We start from the raw sequence: 22,472 nt of genomic DNA on the forward strand, positions 1-22,472 counted from the left end.
TCTTCTCACTCTTCTGTCAATGGAAGCATGTTGCAGAGCGCAAATAGACGAGCTACAAGCTCTCATGTCACGCTGCAATGTATTGATTGTAGATGGGCTATTTTCTGTTTATGTTAAGATTGAAGTGGTGAACAACTAGCAATATGTTCAAAAGCATCTTCCATAAAGTCTGAGATATTTCATAAAAGCAAAGGTTAAAGCCTGTTCATTTATTGTCAATAAGGTCTGTTTAAGTGTCCTGGCAGTATTTACTGATCCCATTTTTCCTATTTCACTGAAACCGGTTGTTTCATTCAAACTAAACGGTTAATAATATGCACATTGAAATGCAGTCACCCATATGGACTGACATTTCAGAGGAGTCATGACACTGTAGTTGTTGTGGACATGCTTTGCTTATGTAGCTTGTCAGCTCAATTGTTGTTAGCTTGAAGCTCTGTTCTTGTCAGCGAGTGGCACCGTCTACATTAGGCAGTGCTATATCATCCTGAAGCGGTCGGCCCCCCGAGCGGTCGGCGTGTGGTCGGTGGAATACATTTGGGTGAGTGTGAATTAGGGCGAGTGGTCTGTTTACCTCCTGAATAGACAAACTCTTTCCCCGAAACACGCTTGTGGGTCAAATCCGGCGACCACGGAACGGTCGCCACCAGGTATTCTTAACTATGCTTAAACCTAACTTAATCCTAAATGTAACCTCTGTAAAACTATGCCTAACCTTATTCCTAAACTTGGTGTGTTTAGGGTCGGGCCTTCCGGCATCAGCCTAACGTAATTTAATGTGTTGTTTTTTTAGGCAACATCTCCCAGTCAGACCTCAGAGGAAAAACCACAGACAGACGAGATCCAGGGCCAGACGTCACCCGAAAAGGACGTCCAGACTCAGGAAGCATCTGAGACCAAGCCAAAGGTAAGAGAAGAGAAGTACAACGACGTTGATCAACTAACCTTCGTGAACCTTTTATTTTCATACCGTAGTTCGGTGGTTCTCAAACCTTTTAGCTCAAGACCCAAAAGAGAAATTACGTTTGCCCGGGACCCAAACTAAAATACTGAAAAAAGTTGATCTACAAGCTCACAACGCGATCTACAAAGCTCCTGTTGTGTTGTGAGCTTGTAGATCTGCTATTTTCACTACCTTTTCAAATTGATTCGTTGTTTTTATTTATGGAAATACATTTTTTTAATTTGATTTATGAACTACTTCAAATTGTGAAAAGGTGATTTTCAGTAATCGCGACCCACTGTTTGGTGAAACCGGGCCTCTGCTGATGGTAGTTTTTCCTGTGTCTCGTGGTGTCAGTGGACTCCAGGCTCCCGTTGCCGGGCGGTGTTTTGTGACGATGGGATGGCGTATCCCGCTGTGGTGCTGTGGGTCAAAGGCGACCGCTGTCGCATTCGATACGAGAAGTACGACAACGAGGAGGAACTCGACGTCAGCTTCCTGCTGTCTCCTAACGAGCTCCACGGACCCCGAAGGACCTTCACCCCCCAGGTAGGACACATGAGGAGAGAGTCCATTCAAAATGTATTTGGGGCCCCATCTTGCGTGCCGCTTTACCCCATATGCCTCAACATTTTAGACTGGACCATCTACATCGGCACGTTGTGAGCTTGTTGATCGACTAGTTGAACTATTTTGAAATGTTTTTCAAAATATTGAAAAGTAAGGGGTCAAACTATTACAATGAGGAGGAGTATACGGGGAATGGGTAGAGATACAGAATAATACTGAACAATTTCACTGCTGGTTAACCAGATGTGTGAGTAGTCTAAAGTCCAGTAAACGCCTTGTAAAACCGCCAAAAAGTCGCTGGATAAGAGTGTCAGCTAAATGTCTCAATTGTAAACGATGAAACCGAAGACTATCCAACAAAACTTGGCATAAGACCTGAAACCGTTTTCTCTGAGAGTTTCGCCTACATGTGTGGTTGAGTTTTTTTGTTTTTGTGTGCGTTTTGAGTTTGGAGACAGACCCAGGTCCCGCTATAAGGCTGACACACACCCTGGAGACGGCAGAAGTTTCCTGAAGAAACCAGTTGCCAACCCAGGAACACCTCCACCCGTCACCACTGGACAGGTGATGTGTGCTCCTAGAAGCGTGTGCGTGTGCATGCATTTGGCCAACATCATTTGCAGCCTTTAGAGTCACTTTCTGTGTACTGTGTTTGTGTGTTCTTGCAGTATGTCTAATGGGCTACATGTTATTTGTTAATTATTTACCATCCGACATCTGAACAAAATTCAGGCTCATAAGAAAAAAGTTCTTATTGACAAGACACCTTTCATACTCCTTTACTGCCAACCAAACTTGCTCAGAGATCTAAATTCCCTCCCCGACTCAATAATCTGATCGAATTAATAACAGCCGTGTAGCTTGCTCTGTGACGGTGGAGTGTTAACTCATACCCTGCCAAAAAGACGTTTTCTATAATAAAAACGTCTTTTTAACTATGGACCTCCCGAGTCCCTGCCAGACGTCTTCTGGACGTCTTTTTTTTTTAAAATAATTAAAAAAAAAAATTGAAAAAAAAAAATGTTGAAAAAAAAAAAATTTGGACCTCCAACAGTGTACTAGCCATGATCGCGATCGCGAAATTGCATGTTTAACCCCCATACCAACCCCATCTTTCAAACATGGCAGCCATGTTTGTTTACATTTGAAGAAAACATAAGGGCTGCCTTCTCCTGAATGCCTGAACGGATTTCCAAGCAGATTTTTTTGTTTGAAAGCTGTGAAAAGCATGCACATGCATAGTGCATGATCTGTGCACGAATGTGTGCACCAGCGTGCACACTATTTTTTTAACCCTTTGTTGGCAAACCGGCAATATAAGAGGTCCCACTTTAAATATGGCACTGAAGAAGTTAATGTGTACATCTGGGGTGGATATTTTAATACCTGGATACCGGACATCTGTCACGGCAGACTATGGAGATTTAGCCATTTCTTGTTTCAGTTTGTGTTTATGCATGGTCCTAGAGTGGGATAGAGCTGTTTGTAAGAAACTCCTTAGCCAACGCCTGTTCCTACCGCTTTCACTGTTGACAGAATGGCCTGGTCTGAATGCGGAAATAACAATATCACAACCACCAGGCCAATCACACTTGTCGGAACCATCCGAACAAAATTCGGTATGGTCTAGGACAGGGGTCTTCGACGTTTTCAGGCCAAGGACCCCTTAGTTGAGAGGGAGATGAAGCAGGGACCCCCACAACCTTTTCATAGATTCCATATAGTTTCATTGTTTGACAGCACTATTCATCAGTGTATTTTGGATTCATGTCAATTAATGTTTTCAGATATTTATCCACTTGAACCGTCAATACTTAATAAACTTGACCTTTTACTCTGTACTTACTACTTGGTCTGCTCGTTTTCCCCTCTCTTTGCCGAAAATAGCTGTTCTACAAGCTCACAACGCCTCGCGCTGCGAGCTTGTAGATATGGACTTTAGGTTTCAAGTGGTTTGTAAAAAAGGAGAAAAAAAAGTTTCTATCACACAAAGATTTGGAGGACCGCCTGTAGTTTGAGGACCCCCTGTTGAAGAACCATGGTCTAGGATCAGATTCCTCTCTCTCTCTCTCTCTCTCTCTCTCTCCTAACCTGAAGTTGTTCTTCTCCTACAGGATTCTGCCACCAACACTACTCCTCCTCCTCTTGTTTCTCCTCCTCTGTCGGGAATGGAAAACGGCAATGATTCTGACAGCGCCATGGCAACCCTTTCCGGCATGCTGCAGGCCTGGTACATGTGTGGCTACCGCACGGGACGTTACATGGTACCTTACTGTTCATTCATTGGTTCTCTAAACCTTTTCAATTTCAAGGACCCCCATGACATGGAGACTACTGAACAAACACTCCTTAGCAATGATTACTATCACAATATAGAGCTATTTAACACGAAATATCACTTACTGCAATATCACACTCCAGATTGTGCAGAAGTGTGATCAAGCACAACATCACATAAGATGTTGGCTAAAAGCGAAGTTAAAAAGGTGGGTTTTAAGGTTGACTCTTAAAGATGTTGACTGTTCTTGCCTCCCTGATTTCTTGAGGCGTAAAGATTTTGACCGTGCTTTCCTCCCTGATTTTCATGAGGTAATGTGTTCCTAAGGAAATTTTCTTCTGGGTATTAACTCTAATCTGAATACTGCTGAAGAAGTACTCTGTGGCCTATATATTTTGTGAGTCCTTGAGATGGGCTGGGCCCATACCATGTAGGGCTTTAAAAACAAGAAGCAAAACATGTGACTGTTATAGTTTTATTAATATAGCTTATAGTAGAACTCGTATACAGTTGTTCAGAAGTTCTTCTCCTCTACAGGTTTCGGTCACCTGCAACTGTCCTCCTCTTCCTCCTCCTCTGTTGGCAATGGAACATGGCAAGGACATTGATGCGGTCGCCGTGGCAACCCTTTCCAGCACCCTGCAGGCCTGGTACATGTGTGGCTACCGCACTGGACGTTACATGGTAAGAGTCTAAATGCCATAGCCTGGAGGGACGGTCATGCTCTCAAGTCATTGACTGGCAGGATTCAGAGCATTTTTCACCAACCTTGGAAAAATCTCTGAATATTCTGCGTCACTCCGATCCACGCATGAGAACATTCAAAAGACGCCCACGGGTGTCCTAGAATTGGAAGATAATCCTTGTCCAAACGCAACCATCCATTTGGAAGATGAAGACTTACTTTTGATTGTAGGTCGGCTTTATGTCATACGAGTATATAGTGACAACCAAAATAGGGATGTCGGGTTGAAATTGCTTAAAGAGTTGACATAATATGTTGGCATGGTCTGTGAATAAATAAGGCTATGTGTCTGTAATAAACAAATGATTTGTGTGTTCCAGACTCTGCTGCAGAGAGAATAAGGACTCCGCTTCCACAGAACAAGGTACCGTCTCTGAACCCTCTGATTACTAACGCCAGGGCTCCACTGCAGCTTGTGTGTCTTGCCGGCGTCTTCACCGAACGCAGCACAACGTAGGCAATGGAGCACCCTTCATTGATTAAAAAGGGAACATTCCCTGCGTCGACGCAGGCATGACGCCTCATGGCTGCAGTGGAGCCCTGGTGTTACTGGGAACCATCAGGCTAAATCACTGGTCTGTAACTCTCAGCTAAATAGGCTCTATGCACAGCAGCCATATTGGAAAGAAATTGGGCCTCTTCCTTACTTCCTTCACAGGTGTTAGTAATGATACTAAATAATGAAGGCTCTGTTTCATTCTGGTCAAACCGAATCATGGTGCCAATAGTGTGCATGCCTGGGTCACTAGAAACACCAGTGGGTCCCAAGTTGGGGTCTAGGGGCCCTCATGTTTCTTTGAGGTTGGTTCCAAATGGCTCCTTACAGGCATGTAAGGCTAGGGCTCCACCAAAATGACGGCGTCGGACGGCGTCAAAAAATGAACCGGGGCGAATTTGAGCGTCCGGCGCTGACGTTGACGTCGGCAGTGGAGCACCCTTCATTAATTAAAACAGGAGCGTTCCCAGTGTTGACGCGACGCTCGACGCGCCCGGTGGAGCCGGGGGGTAACTCTGAGAGTGTACAATTTACAAAGGGACCCTTAAAGGTCCATTTGTTCTCTCTCTGGGGCCTTTTCCACTGGCAAAGAAGTGGTTCCAGAACCAGTGCCTGTTCAACTTTCTTGGGAACCTTGGTTCGTTCTTGCGAACCAGCTTGCTTTTCCACCAGATTGAACCAGAGCCAAGGATTTGGCTCTGGAACCACAAAACACAAGGATTTTGTGGTTCCGGTTCTGAACCAACGTTTACGGTTCGGAACCAACGCCGGTTCTCGGTGAAAAAGCACACCTCTGGTTCATCCCATAGGCAGGAGAAGGAACCGGTTCTTTGCCAGTGGAAAAGGCCCCTCAGAGTTATGATGGTCCTTGAAATTAAAAGCTTGAGAACCACTGTTCTACACTAAATGGAACAGGGCCTTCTTTAGTATCATTGGCAACACCTGATAATGTTAGTGTAGATTTGGGGGTCCCAAAGATTATAATGGTATCAAACATGTGTCTGCGGTCTCATGCATATCAAACTGCAACTCAAAAGGTTGTCTATCTCCAGGGTTAAAGGTTTTTACACACAAGTATTTCTATTCTATTAACCAACTTTCCATGTTCTTTTTTTTAACAGATAAACCAAAACCCCTGAAGCTCCAGGCTAAAGATTGTATTCCAGGGCGGTGGCGTTATCACACAGACGTGTGTTGTTTGTTACTAACTGTTATGTTTAATTTTTACTAAACAGTTTTTCTGTTATGTTTGGATGTTACTAATGTTTTTCTGTTGAGTTTGGTTTTTACTAAACAGTTCTTCTCTTATGTTTGCTTTTACTGAACAGTGTATTGTCTAAGGGCACAGTGATGCAGCACTTTTATTCTAGTTACGAGGGCAGACTCTGCCAATGCATTTCAATGGAGCAGTTTGCTGCCATTTGCGGATTTCTGCAAAAGAACGCTCCATTCCCATTGAAATGCATTGGCAGAATCCACTCTCACAGGTAGAATAAAAGTGCGGTGTGACCGTGCCCTAAGCCCATCTGTTCAAAATTTGACTTTGGTTAATTTTCATGACTGCCCTCCTGTGTTCACTTGGGGTAATATATATGATTATATAGTCATTGGTCTATTATATCAGTGTTCAGAGCCATGATAGTATTATTCTAACATGTCCTAGTATGACATTTCCTCCATGTGTAAAGCACTGTGATTAAACTTGAATGTGTTTCATTTCAAGGTGACACCCACATACTGCCTGGTTATAGTCTTTCTTCATTCCCTGCCAGTGAATGCATATGGATAGAAATGTTTCAGAGGTCTCTTCAATAGCCTTGCTTGTGCCACAAATACTGTACAAAATATTAGTTCAATTCTTCTAAAAGCCTGCTTAAACTTATTGATGAAAGAATTCATTGACACAAGCTAATTTAAAATGGCAACTCTCTTGAATGTGATTTTTGTACAGCAAATATTCTGCGATATTAAGGTTCATTTGTCAAACTTTTAAAAGATGTGCATAATATACGATTTCTTCCATTTAGAAAAAATGTGATCTCTCAAATGGTTCAATCCCGTTCTCTCAATTGGTCATTTTACAACTTTGTGTGTGTTTTTAATGTTTTCTTTTACTGCTTTAGCGTTAGCGATTCTAATGATTTTGATTTCAGTGGGTTGGGGCATGCATACAAGTGGCTAAATAATATATTTTTAGACAATAAGCCCATTCCCAAGATACACCGCAATCTTTCATGGGCAGCCAGATGTGACTACTTATGCATGCATGTCATGTGTTACTGTAAATAGTAATAAAGAAATCACCGGAGTCTAAAAAGACAAGTTTAGCCACTTGTACGCATGCCCCCATCCACTGAAATCAAAATCACTAAGACGATAGAAGGCAGTAAATGAAAACATTTTCACTCATCTTTTCTTTACTCTAATCACAATCTAAAATATAAACCCTTGTAAAAAAAACAAAGCTGTCCTTTAATATATGCCAAGGAGGTAGTTAGAATGTAAACTGAAGATGCCTACTTGAATGAATCAACTATGTTGTTGTAAGTTGTAGCTTGTTAGGATAACATATTTTAAGCATTTGTAAAGAGAATATTTAGCAAAAGCCGGTTGACATTCCATTAATTTAGATTTTGGAATGATAGCACTTTATTTGTTAAATATAAGGCAGGCTTTGTCAATGTATGAAAACTTAAAAGTAACCAAATGAGACCGATGCGAGAAAAATAATGTTTTATTTACATATAAGTTGACAGCAGAGTTGGACGAGAATGAGTAAAGCGATGCATCATTTATTGCGCTTTATTAATTGGGGGGAAAAATGCATGTTTTTGCAAACTTGTGGAATATAAATTTAGATTGTGTCATTAAGGCACAAGTATGTTTATCTTTCAAAGTTCAAATTATTTGGCTTTGGTTAAACCTCACGACTGCCCTCCAGTGTCTACTTGGGGTCATTATATGTTTGTCTGATGACATGTCAATATTTGACATAATCTGAGGTAGTATTATAATAACTAGCCCTCCCTGAGTAATGCTAAGTGATTTTAACTTTAATGTGTTTTTCAGACACCCACATACTGCCTGGTTATAGTCTTCAGTCCCATCCACTGTATGCATACAGTATAGAGATTACTTAACAGCCTTGAATCACAGTACAATAGACACTACCCAATAGCAGGGTTTCCCAAAGTGGGTGCCTCAGCACCATAGGGTGCTGTGATGACAGTCTAGGGGTGCCGCAGAATAACTTTATATTATTCATCAATATTCTTAGTAAAACAGACCTAATTTGCACTATACTTGATTGAGTTCTCTTTCCATCTATGGCCAACTCTCTTCACCAAAAATAGCCGATCTACAAGCTCACAACCCGTTAACAGTGTAAAGGTTATTTACAGGGGTGCCCTGAGCAAAAAAAAAAAAAAGTTTGAAAACCCCAGCCCAGCCCTATAAAATGTTCCTATGAACTCCATAAATTGTGATCCTTCCAAAGGATACAGATTAAATCAGGTATTTAATTATGTCTGTATATATAATGAGGTTTACACTTTAAAGCAATATTATGAGGCTTTTTCTTATTTTTTTACCCATTACAACTGTCATAATTCAGCATGAATGTATTCATCTTTTTAACACACTCTTCACAATCTTTTCACTACTTTACAAAGTTGTCAATGGGACCACACCAACTTACTTATTCATTAGTGTGGCTGCCTATCGACAACACACTATAGTTCTCTCCCAACTTTATCTACCTGTTTCCGCAGGAGTTTACTGGAGATTATTTGGACCACACTTCCGGTTTAACAGCAGACATACAAGCTCACGTCGCGTCACAGATGCAGCCCGTTGTGAGCTTGAAGATCACACTCGGCTGCGGCGCCGGAAGCTCGGTACAACGTCTGCGCAAGGCACTATGGGGCGTTGGAAACCCGTGGATAGAGTAAGACTTTATAGATCAACCCCAAAAGTCCAATGAGTTCAATGGAGTGTTGCAAGCTTGACATCACTATATAGCCATTACATATAGCCTATAAATAGGCAACCACACTTGCAATTTCCCAGAATTGCACCTTTCTAGTTATTTTTAGGAGAAAACAGGAGTGCAGCTGCCTTTGTCTCTGCTACAGGCTGAATATATAAGATTGAAATTCACAGACCTCCCCTGAGTGGTCAAGAGACAGTGGAAAGAGGATACATTCAGAGGGCTCGGGATAACACAGATGCTATATACGGAATCTCATTTACTGTTTTACTATTATGTGTGTTCCAGTATCCTGTGTCATTCTTCTTCAACAGCTCAATGCCCTGACCTTCCACATTCTCATTATCGTTGCACAACTGTCTGTTCAATTCGAGGCGTTCCACATTCCACATAATCTACATTTCTCTTAGGCCTTCCTCTAGGTCTGCCCATGAACCTATTATATCTTTTGCGCTTCTTCATACACCCGCTCTCGTTTTGCTTCTCCTCATCACCAGCATTTTCAGCATTGCATAATGTCTCTTTCATCTGAACTTTCATCCTTGGCTCAGGGACAGTTCCATGATAACGCTGGATGTGAGTTTTCAGGCTAACATTGTAATTAAAGGACTTGTCACAGAGCTTACACTGGTAGGGTTTCTCTCCAGTGTGGAGGTGCATGTGGGACTTGAGGTTGCACGACTGGGTGAATGAGCGCTGGCACACCTCACATACAAACTGCTTTGCTTTTGTGTGCACGACCATGTGTCTCTCCAGCGAACAGCGTCGGGGAAAACCCATGATGCATATGTGACAAATGTGTGTTTTGGGGCCTCTGTGAGCCAGCAAGTGGTCACGGCGCTCTAGCATCTTGGCAAACACTTCTGGACAGTCAGGACATTGATAGGGTTTCTCTGCAGGGAGGTGGCTCTGCTCGTGAGCAAGTTTGTCTGGCTTTGTTGTGAAGGTGGAGAGGCAGTACACGCACGTGTGTTTGTAGCCTTCCTTGTGGATGCTCTTGTGAATTTTTAGATTACGCTCAGTGGAAAATCTTTTGCCACACACATTACAAGAATAGGGCTTGATTTTGTACTCGCACGTGTGAGCCTTCAGAACGAAGACGAACGTTCCGCATTCAGGACAGAGTTGGCGCCGGCGGCCAGAGTTTAGGCCAACCGGTCCATCCGCGTCAAGCTTATCTTCCTCTTCTGTATCTGCCTCACTCTCTGCAATCTCACCATGTATATCCTGGTGCTCCGGTGGATTCCAATCCCTGTCTGAATCGCGATCTCCGTCATCCACCTCACTACTTTGTCCTTCATCCGAGGAGTCACTTTCATCACTAAAAGCAATCATTTCTGTAATTTCAGCAGCAGAAGTTTCTGGACCACTGGTACAGCTGTGAGCGTCACCCCAGGGCACTGCCTGTAGAAAGATAGATGGAGAAGAAATCAGATGAGCAGTGATGTCTGCGGTTGGAATGATTGATGCATTACATTGCAACACATGGTTAGCTTGATAGCGGTACCCCTACTGTAAAAGGTGAGCTAAACATATTCAAGGCCTGGCCATATTTCATAACACATTGTAAAATTGTACAGGTTAACTGTTAGCTGCAGTTATAATATATGTGTATATGGTATCAACATGGAAAACACTGATTAAAATCTTCAACCTCATTTGCATATGTTCCTTCAGGACTTATCAGGAGTGTTGGGGGGATGCTGATTCCAGTGTCAGTCGATCCCAGTTCATCCTGTACCGGGGTCGTGCCGTTAGGTGGTTCACTTTCAAAGGCTGCAACTGCAGGACTGGGTTGTTGTGGCAGGACAGCGTTATCTTGTCCTTGACATGTCTTTGCATGGTTATTACCAGCTATATCCAAGATAATGTCTTTAGCGTAATTATGGTAAATATGTACTGGATGTGTTATATCAGCTGGAAAATGCACTGCAGCATCCGACATGTCATTGTCTATCTGAGTTGCAGCATGATCAGTTGTCCTTGGTAAACACTGAACTGACTCAGCACCTTTAAAGTCTGTAACTACAGCTACTTGTTTATGTCCTGACTGTCTTTGATGTCTCACAGACACCTGTAATACTGACTGAGCTGGAAGGCTGTCAAGATCCTCGGGTTGAGGAGTAGTAGTAGTACCTCCCAGGAGCGCATCCAGAGTCTCCTGCCTTTGACGCTTCTGAGCTCGGTTTTCACTTGCTGTCCGGGGCCGGGGCCGTTTTGACTCCTTGTGAGGAAAAATAGTGGGCACGGCATCTGGTTTTAGCATCACCCTACAACCAGCTCCTGTGAGCTCCTTCATCAGCTGCGCACGGCTAAACGTCTCGAACGAATCCGGAGAAAAGTGGCGAGAACAAAGACGAGGGACTTTGGGAAGTCGTTCTCTTCCACAAGCATTTTCCCATTTCTTTCGCCAGGTCTTGTCTCTGGGAAAGCTGTGAAGACTCACACACTTTTCCTTGCTGTCTTTCACAGAGTAACCGATGCAACCGATAGCAGCACAGAGTGGCATTTTGGGACCAATTAAGTGCTCTCAAAATAACAAGCTCAGCATTCAACACAACAAACTAAAGGTTGAACGTGTGCAGAAACAAACCACACCTCGCAAACCCTTTCAAATTCAACGGCATCACTCGCGCACGAAGCATTTTCCAAAATATTGCCACTATTGACTCGGAAGATAAACATGCAGTCCGTACTGTAGTTGTATCCGGGTTCAATGCTGGCAATCGACTTGATATGATGCACTACCGCCATCCTCTGGACTGTATGACCCAGCAGCTTGTATGAATAGAGTAAACTATGAGTACAAACCCCAATGGGACCTCGATGCAAACAAGCCTAACAGCTTTCTTGTGGACTTTAGTTGACCTTGTACCAGTGAACTGTACTGTCCTGTGCTTTTTCCTATGGAAACGCCTAATAAAGTATGCGATCAATGCGCTCGTGAAAGTGGTGGGCTAATGGGTGGACCTCTTATGGGTTAACTATGTTTTTTAATTCAACATATTTCATATTTCCAAATTCCAACTACCTATTAGTAAACACGCTGTCTCTTCATCTGGTTGAACTTGAAGCCACACTCGAGGCATTTAAAATTATGGTGCACTACCGCCATTTTCTGGAATGAGTGTGAGTCCGCAATCTACACCATCTGAGCTGGTTCAGTTTAGACAGGCTCTGCATGGGATGGATTTGATTTGACAGTGGTCATTTAAGTACTCAACAACCCCAGTACTTGAATCAAAAAAATGGATTGCATTTTTATAGCGCTTTTCTAAGCAAGTTGCGAACTCAAAGTGCTTTACAATGGTCAATTCATTCATACATTGGGAAGTGAAGCGGTGAACAGTCAACGCCAGCGTCCTCACTTCCCACATTCACACAGATATCTAGATACTTCTGGTTAAATATTACTAAGCAACACGTGAAAGTTGCTGTCAAATGTGTACGTAACTGCTGGAGTACTTAAAGGAGTAGTTCACCACTTTTCAACCTGTCTTCATATAATACGTCCTCACTAATGTTCATGATAAAATATCACAATTTTTTTTCTATTCAGTCCAAGTCTCCTAGGATAGCTGTGGGAAGTTCAGAATCCATCGTCTTGTGACATCATGATTTTCCACAAAAAAACTTTAATCAATATTTTTGAAAAAAATATTTAGATTTTTATTATCGCGAGAACAATGGCTTCCACTTTAAAATTGCAACTTTTCAGGAATAGAAAGCCTGCAGTTTCTATAAGCTGGATTGGCAATCGATGATGTCACAAGTCGATGGGTTTCTGACCTGCCCACAAACCTCCAATGAGGAAAAAAAAGAAAAAAGCTATTTTTGAGTGAGGACCAATTATATGAACATAGGTTGAAAAGTGGTGGAGTGCCCCTTTAAGTTTGCTTTACTTTGTGTTCACTCACTGCAAGTATTTCATCAAGCTTTAAGTACACAAATCTGAACTACCTATGTTTACTGGACATTAAAATAAACAAAGTAGCCTATGTAAAGCTAATAAGACAGACACTTGCATACACATTTTCCTGTGATTTATGATGAGTCAGAATGTAAAAAAATGTATTACAGTACAGTACTTTCATTTCTTTCATACAAATATTGCACCCTGAAAAATCATCATTCTGAAAAGAGTGTCTGTTTGTGTTGTATGTGGTCTTACAGCCTGATAAGGTCAACAAAGTAAATCAAACAAACATAAAATCTGTACTATAAAACTAAAGTCCTGACATACACATCCCCTTGCTGGGTGGGAGTCTTTGAAATTAAAAGGTTTGAGAACCATCAATCTACAGTACATTCTACACAGTCCCTTGCTGTGCCCTCTCTGCCAGCACGCTGGCTGCACTCTTCCCCCAAATCATCTCCATCTTCTGGACGTGGGCCTTGGATGACTTGGAGAAGGTGCTCTTGACGATGTGCAGGGGAGCCGCCTTCCCGCTCAGGTACACCTTGTTGATGCATTCTGGGAGCCACGAATCTCCCCTCTGCTGCTTCTTCTCCCCCTCTTTTTCTTCTCCTTTCCCTGGCCCCGTTCCCCTCTTGCAGAGGGTGGCGGCGTGAGCGAAGATGTATCCGGTCATGAAGGCGTCGAAGCCGGCCCGGTGCGTGCCCGTGCCGCCCTCCGGCTTCTTACTCTTGACGTCCGCTTTAGGGGAGTTGCAGGTGCCGTTTCCTCCTTCTGCTAGAGCTGTCACGAATACAAAATGAAATTGACACAATAACAATTTAATTTTTTTTTTTTTGGCATTGAAGACTGGAGCATACAAACTTAATTTCTGTTTGACATTTAGACTTCATAATCACAAACTACGTGACGCGTTTTAAGCTTGTAGATCTGCTATTTCTCACATTTTTTAACATGGAAACGATTATGACGATTATGCAAAATAATTGCGATTATCTAAAATAATTGCGATTAGACGATTATGTAATAATTGTGACAGGCCTACCTTCTGCTCCCACAGATTCCATTTTCACACCGTTGCACGCTTCGTCGTCAGGTGCGGTGGTGGTGGCGGCGGTGACAACAGTGGTGGTGCCGGAGACACTGTGGTCTTCGCTCTGACTGTTCTCTTCCGTGCCGTTCAATCCCTGGGATGACTCAGTGGTCGCTGGCCGGTCCTGGACGGCGGCGGCGTCAGGTCCTTCTTCGGGATCCACTTCCATGCAGGCCATTTTATTTTCAGGCGCACCTTCAAAGATGGAGGCACCCTCCGCCACCTTCCTCTTCTTGTCTCTCTTCCTCTTCTTCCTGTTTCTCCTGTCGTCTGTTCCCTTCTCGTCCTGATGGATGATGAGGTCAATGTCGTGGGATGAGGTACACTGGGAGCCGTGGGGACACCAGCCGAATGCCTGACCCACACACACACACACACACGCGCACGCACACAGTATTGTTGATGTGAAATGTATTGTTTAGGAAGGCCTGGACCCCAAATATTGAATTAAATGTCAGTAAATAAATATTACGGTGCTACTGTTATCAACAATCATTATTATATTTTGGTATTAGCTGTAGAATTGAAGTGAGTGGGAGTGATCTCCTAGCAGACCTCCTGAAGCTCTTTCATTACTTAATCAGATACTTAATGACCTCGGAGACAAAAGGTGGAATACCCTAGTTATTATTATTTCTCTCCATCGTTTACCATTTACTTACAGAGAAGCGCTCGCAGACGTTGCCGGGCTGCCCCTCAGGAGACGCCATGGCCGGACACGCTCTGTAATCTACATAGTTGGACATCTGACCAGCATATTGACAGAACTCCACCTGGACATGAGGTCCGGGCCTTCCTGATGCCACACTGCGACTGTTGTCCAACTTACTACAAGGAGGCATATAAAAGCACGGAGAGAGAGGGAGAGAGAGAGAGAGAGAGAGAGAGAGAGAAAGGAACATTGTGGGAGAAAATAAGAGTTGTATCAAATAGAAAGAGCAGGCAAAGGAGGACGGGTGAAAAACAAAGACAGGATGTCAGTGGAAGTAGCGCTGTCCATCTGGTACACAATAATGTTTCACAACTGAACAGCTGATTTTTCTAACCCTGGGCCTATAATAATGTTATCTATTCTAGGGCCAAGCCTTACACTTGATTCACACCAGCACCTACTGCAACAGCATGAAGGCAGTGGTTACCTCCTCTCCACAGACAATGCATTGAATCTCACCACGTTTGCAGAAAGCAGACGAGGAATATCACTGCTGATGTGAAATCAATGTTAAATGCTTAAAAGAATGTATAAATAAAATAATGACAGCAACACTAGCCAATCGGCTGTCCTTGTTCGCTGTCTTCAGAGGTGTACATGAGTAAACAGATGTAGCTCATGAAGGGGGTAAAGAAGAATCAGTCCTACAGTAACTCAGCTCTGCGTTTATCACTATACATATCATTGCTCTCAAATTCATATATATTTTTTTAATTTAAATTGTTTTCAAGATTTTCACCAAGAACATACAGTACATACCCAAAAGAGGGAAAGTGGTGTCTGTTTGTGGTTTTATAATTACCAATGAAAAGCATTAACAGCAGCTTGTGACTAATTAATAACCATATTGGATCCATTGGAACACAGGTTATTTCATTATTCCACGTCCTGAAAAGTAACAGCTTTGGACACACATGGTTTCCATCCGACAACGATGTAAGCAATTTACCCCGAGTGAGAGGACATTATGCTCTGATAATGTCCTGTGTTAGGGTGTTATCGGACGAGGCGAAGCCGAGTCCGATAACACCCTAACACAGGACATTATCAGAGCATAATGTCCGACCCCGAGTGGTAAATAGCTTTTCTACCACTTTTTCCCTTATACATGAAAGAAAACACATAGTTGTAACTTGCAAGGATCTTAAGTTACAATCATTATTGCCTATAAAACTTCCACGAGACAGCAGATAGTTCCACCAACAACATCTTCTACTCACCAACAGATGGCGCCAACTCCATACTAATCCATGCGTCTAGCTTACAGCTAAGCTAACGTCAGTTAGAAGTACCGTTCCGGCCGTAAATAGAGGCTGTTCGCTTCCAGAAAGGCATAGGTTCAGAGAAAAGGGGCTTTAAAGTTGGCGGATTGCATTGGATCCAAATAAATCGGCGACTATAGCATGCACGTTAGTGAACATAGGACCGTTGCCACGGTCATTTGTTGGTTGGGGGAAAGGTGTTCCGACTACCTCCTGAAGTCCCCGGATGTACACTGAGGCTCATTGATCTCGGACAAGTCCTCACACAACTTTGCGGCAGTAGTTCTCTCATAACCTCCGGAATTTAGCCAATCAGAATCCAGTATTTGAACACGTGACTCGAAAAAGTGGTAGAACTATAATTGTTATCCCACGATTTTGTAACCCATCTTTTCACCCAGCGTCAATTGCCTAACTGTAATCCCGGTTTCTGCTCTCCCTCTGCCACACCTGGGGAGCCCCGGCTGGCCAGGGGGAGGCAGTATAGAGACCAGGATTACGGCATGTTTTTGCAAGGTATCTAGCCTAGAAGACACAGGGAGAACACGCAAACTCCACACAGAAAGGCCCTTTTGCCAACCCCGCCTAGGGTGTGGGCGCTGATGGCGCGGAGGAGGGAACACGCCCCCAGTGCCCACAGCGTCCCCCGGCGGGAATCTAACCCAGGACCTTCTAGCTGTGAGGCGACAGCGCTACCAATTATACAAGTTAGCAGTGCTGACCATTTCTTGTAGGCATACTCCAGGTAGGAGGCTGTGAGCCGGAGCTCGAACTCCGTGGCATATTTGGTGTCATAGACGCCAGCTGGGAACATCTCAGACAGGTCAGCTGTGAAGGTGGCCAGGCGCTCAGGCAGGTGGGCATAGAAACACTGGGAGGAGAAGACACAACAACACAGTGTTGTTTACAACTGATGACACTATAAATGTAACCTATGCATGAACTTTACTCTGTGTAATTTGTAAACAGCAGCTCTTTGATGATAGCTCATAGGAGATGAAAATCTATCTCTATGCATCATCATCTGAGCTTGTCGATCTGCTATTTTCGCCCAAGACATTTGGAATAGAGGGTGAAAAAAGGAGCGGACCAAGTGTAGAGCCCAGTGGGCCGAGCCTGGCATGGTCTGGAACTTCGGTGTGGAAGATTCATTTCCAAGGGGCGGTTACAAACAGATTCAAAGCGTCACAGCAAAACATTTCCCACTTTGAATAGTGGGCTCTGATTGGTCACCCACAATTCTGGGGTGAGCGAAATGTAATTCAAACCGAAGAGTGCCAGACCAATCTGCCCAGGGATATATATATATATATATATATTTTTTTTTTGTATTTATTTTATAGCCGTGGCAGATTTGTCTGGTTTCCAGGCTAGTGGGACCCTGGTACTGTGAACTGTGAGATGACAAGGGGCGGCAGTGGCTCAGGGGTGGAGCGTCCAGATGTTCGATCCCGGGCTCCCCCAGAGTTAATATCGAAGTGTCCTTGCTCCCGATGAGCAGGTTGATACCTTGCATGGTTTCCTCTGATATCGGTGTATGAATGTGTGTGTGTGTGTGTGTGTGTGAATGGATGAATGTAATGCACAATCTATGTAAAGCGCCTTGGAAAAAAGTGCTATATAAATGCTCCATTTACACCTACCTGGTAGAGGAAGGCCATGTCAATGAGGCCATTGTGGAGCACTAGAGGTTTCCTCGCACGGAGGAGTTCGGTGAACAATGCACGGACATTCACACCCTGGTTGTCTGATCCTCCCTGGAAGACGACGAGAGAAAAGAACAACAGATTCACCCCATGAACCCTAACATCCACCAGTAGTGTGTTCTAGGATTTTTTTGAGGCCATTCGCTCCGTGGCTATTCCTGTGGCCATGGCATACACCAGTGCATAATGCCTATCAGATACGCTACTACTAAAGGTTCAGGAGGGCATATGCGTTTTACTTTTTTTTCCCCCGTCACAGCATATGGCGTAGACCCAAGTATCAGGTAGAACACAGCACTGCTAGCATCCCTTTTCTGGGGTGAAGAGATTTGGTATAGAGTGGAAAAGGAGAGGAGCAAGTGCAGTAAAGAGCCCGAGGGGCACCGGTCAACTAAGTATATAGGGTTTATTCTGGTAGCTTCCATACGTATAGAAAGTAGAGTGCTAAGACAAACACGTGCTATAATGTAACTCGGACACCAGGTAAATGTCAAACCTAGCATCCTAAACAACATAATATCTAGCTATCAAAATAAAATAAAACATGTCTACATTTAGGGTTGGGATCCGGAATCGGTTCCAACATTTTCAAGGACCACCATAACTCAGTGGAACCGAGGGTCCATTTACAGACCTTTAACGGTCCATTTGGAATCCCATCAAGTAACACAAGAGGGTCCCTGACCTTTAAGAACCAGTGAGGTGTATAATATATATATACAGTATTATAGGAATCATTAACCCCATCTACTTCCATACCTTATTATTGCCTTTGCAGTAAGGGACACCCTGGGCATACTGCTTGTTGAAGTCAAATCCATGCTGCACCAGGAACTGCACTGACTGAGGCTCTATGATGTACTCCTCTGAACACAACACAGTCAGGTTGTACACTTGCACCAGGTACGTGTCTGCAGCCTGAAGGCAGTTTGAGGGATAAACAACATATATATTAGATTAGAAGAACAAAACATGCAAGACAAAAAAAAACAAGATAGTAAGTCATTTATACATTACTTAAACATTACAAAGTTATCAATTCTTGTGTTCTACAGTAGCCAAGACAGCAACGGGTAAAGGCTCAACAGAGCCAACATCAACAGTACCACCACCCCCCCCCCCCCCCCCCCAACACACAGAGCTTGTAGATCTGCTGATTTCATTATTCATGATAAAGTGGTTAATCCTCTTCACGTGTTACAGTGTGTTGGCTCTAATCTAGACAAGAGTAAAGCAAAGGAACAAGGCCAACGTTAATTGCAGTACTTTATTGTCCAGTGTTTTGTAGCAGGCGAATCCCAGGGAGAGGATGGAACGAGAGCGAGCTGCATGGCATATGGCTTTATATCGCTCTTCTATGCATCTGAAAGAGACATGAAATTAAAAATTAAACTTCAACAACAAGGAGAATGTCATAGAGAGGTCAGTCTGATCTGCTTCAGGATTGCACTAGGACTTTTGTGCACATTGTGCTTGCTTCCCTGACTGAGCTGTCTAACATAGCGCTCTTCCTTCCCGACGACCTCCGCTGTCGATTCAACATACTGAATGGGGTGATCTGGCCCTGCTAATGTTGCCTGACTAGTCTAGCATCAACACTTCCGGATGCACTGCACAAACTATGAACCATTATCAGACAGACACGTGGGGTGCGAGATTGAGTGAGTGTGAAAGAGAGAAAGATGCATATGTAAATTGGCTGAACCATTATGTTATATCTAAAATGTATTACAGGAGAGATAGATCATCATATCAATAAAATGTAACAGGCGAACTTTGATTGTTGAATACAAAAAAAATTGTAAACATAAGCCAGAGTGTGCACTGCCAATATCAGTCTCTCAAGCCACTTGACTACAGGGCCATGTATTGAAGAGCAATGCAGAGATGATAAAAAACAAAAAGACCAAACTCACTCAGCCAACAAGGCTTTCCTGTTCCCAAGACCACTCAACTCCTGAAAAGAAGAGACACTGATCATTATTACACTCACTGGCTGGCAACAAATGCACAGTAGTCCTACTTTGAGTGTCATCCTTTTAGTTCAGGGGTCTTCAACAGGGGGTCCGGGATCCCTAGGGGGTCCCCAGAGTTACTACAGGGGGTCCTCCAAATCTTTGAGTGATACAAACTTTTTTTTTCTCCTTTTTTATATTGAACCCTAGCGTCCATATTCTGAGAACTTTAGACAAAAATAGCAGATCTACAAGCTCACAGAGCGGTGTGAGCTTGTAGATCGGCTATTTTTGGCAAATAGCTTTGGTGTAGAGGGGGAAAAGAGCAGACCAAGTATAGAGTGAAAGTTCAAGTTTAATAAGTATTGACAGTTCAAGTGGTTAAATATCTGAAAACAGAATCCAAAATACATGATTGTGCTGTCAAACAATGAAACTATATGGAATCTATGAACAGGTTAAGGGGGGGTCCCTGCTTCATCTATAGTCGGGATAGTGAGCGCTTCCCCTCTCAACTAAGGGGTCCTTGGCCTGAAAACGTTGAAGACCCCTGTTTTAGTTCAAATGTCTGTCTGTCTGTACCTCTTGCTGTATACATTTCTGTCTAATTAAGTATTCAATCAAAACGAGATTCCAATGCTTGGAAAACCAAACCACTCAAGCAGTTGATACAGTGAACTAACTCATCGGCCTTTAAAACGTGTACTAACTCGTGTGTGTGTGTGTGTGTGTGTGTGTGTGTGTGTGTGTGCTCACTGTATCTACTGCGATAAAGGAGGACGTTTTGATGGCCAACAGCATCGCAGGCCACAGCTCTCTGAAGTTATCATTCTGAACATCGACCACTGGTACTACCATCGAGGAGGTCATATCCATCTGACCTGTCTTGAGGGCTTCACGTCTTTCTTGTTGGATTGATTAGGCAGGTAACTATAAGTTTCTGCGAAATAAATGTAGTTCTATAAAGTATAAAATACAAAATTAAGAATGAGAACACTTGCCTGCACACTGAAGCTCAAAAGCTAACTATGTTAGCAGTAAGCCAACGTAATAATATGTCCAGTGTAATGTTCTGACATATTGACTAGCTGAAATACTAATATAACTAATATATGCAATAGTTTCACTGTAGCTTGTACTTGGGTTTATTCAGAAGATATTGATAGACGCACACATCATGCTGTTGTAAACACTACAGCATAGAGAGCGTGCTGCTGGAAGGGGTCCTGGCTGGAAGGACCACCTCATAGCTGTTCACATATTTGCCTGAGTGGGGGAAAAAAGTAAAAATATAATAAACTAAAATAAGAAAACTCTACACCACTGGTTCCCAAACAACAGGGTCGGGAACCTATTTATTATAACTCTATGGTCAGGACCCATTTGTCCAATTTCATTTCATGAATTAAAAAACATATATATCAAAAGTTATTTAATTAAAAGATGTGTTTCTTCTTTTTCTTTGTTTGTTTTTTTGATTGATTGAATACTTTAGAAGTTAGGATTCGGAAAGGTTAGAATATGAATAGGTACAGGACAACGGGGGCAAACGTCTAATTTCTCTTTTGGGTTTGAGCTAAAAGGTTTGGTAACCACTGCTCTACCATAAAAATAAAAATAAACCTCGGTTCGAAGTGAAGCGGTGAATCTGAGTATAAAATTGTCTAGAGCTACAGAATTCAGAATTCTGAATGAATTAATGATTTTATCTGGAGGGCCGGATTGTCATGTGAAGCTTGACCAATCCATAAACTATGGTCTCATGGGACATTTTTAATCATCCGGGACGGACACTACACACGTACGTACGGAAAGATAAAACCTGTTCATTCTGGACTGAAATGACCATATATGGACATATGGGACACACATTTACGGACAGATAAAACCTGTTCATTCTGGACTGAAATGACCATATATGGACATGGGGGACACACATTTACGGACAGATAAAACTTGTTCATTCTGGACTGAAATGACCATATATGGACAGGGGGACACACAAAGCCACTCCTTGGAAGCGGTGAAAGCGGTGAAAATAAAGACTGCTTAAAGGTTTACTGATGGGATTTTGGTTTAATTCCCATATTTGTAATTCCTTTAGAATGTTATCCTTTCACAAGAAGACTCAGCTTCTACCCACAGAATAAAATCACAGAGTCTCACACAATAATAGGAGTCCACACAGTGTACCAGTCCGTTTTTCTATATAGTTGTATTGAAAATATAGTCAGAGTTTAAATTGTACGGTACAAGTACAGTATAGAGCATTTTCACCCATAGTATCTCTCTCCACAAAGCATAATGATTTCACAGATATATGGAGTTACAGAATACATTAGTCACATTCTGATTGGACAATTAAGCATAACAAGGTATCAGGAGATGGTGTTGTGACTGAGTATCGTGGACTGTAACCAAGGAGCCAAGGATGTAGAATGTTTTTGGCTTTTCATTATCCAGTGTCCTGGACAGTCTGACATTTATTGAGATATCACGTGCATTAGTTATCAGATCAAAACAAAATAACCTTGACACTTTTAAAACTGAAAGTGTTGTCTAACACTAAAATGTAATTTCATATTGGGTGTCAGGCATAATCGCCTATAACATTTTCGCCAGGTCTTTTCGCGGGGCGCTTTTGCCGTGGAGGAGAGTCTTTTCACCTACCTGTCTGAGCCATTTCGCCTACCCTCAGACTGTCCATGTTTTCATATTATCTCTTTGTCATTTAAATATTAGGCCTATAGTGACTGTGACAGTGGTGTTACATGTCAAACCTACACACGGCTATCCTATGCACTTCAT

General features: G+C 42.9%; 1 protein-coding gene across 2 annotated transcripts; it reads right to left on the reverse strand.

Moving 5' to 3' along the window:
- Positions 1-13,160: 13,160 nt before the first annotated feature.
- toe1 (target of EGR1, exonuclease) lies at positions 13,161-20,857 on the reverse strand. Of its 2 annotated transcripts, XM_080725240.1 has the most exons (10): positions 20,804-20,857; positions 20,421-20,604; positions 19,626-19,666; positions 18,976-19,072; positions 18,469-18,627; positions 17,647-17,760; positions 16,726-16,874; positions 14,692-14,857; positions 13,982-14,384; positions 13,161-13,719 (listed from the first exon to the last, which is right to left on the reverse strand). In XM_080725240.1, the coding sequence occupies exons 2-10, from the start codon at positions 20,538-20,540 to the stop codon at positions 13,331-13,333; spliced, it is 1,638 nt and encodes a 545-aa protein (XP_080581366.1). In that variant the 5' UTR covers positions 20,541-20,604; positions 20,804-20,857; the 3' UTR covers positions 13,161-13,330. The 2 variants fall into 2 exon arrangements, with proteins under 2 accessions (XP_080581366.1, XP_080581367.1); XM_080725241.1 differs by having other exon boundaries at positions 13,161-13,707; positions 20,421-20,851.
- Positions 20,858-22,472: the final 1,615 nt, after the last annotated feature.

Source organism: Nannobrachium achirus, assembly GCF_963921795.1.
Source record: "Nannobrachium achirus genome assembly, chromosome: 5".
NCBI classification, from domain to species: Eukaryota; Metazoa; Chordata; class Actinopteri; order Myctophiformes; family Myctophidae; genus Nannobrachium; species Nannobrachium achirus.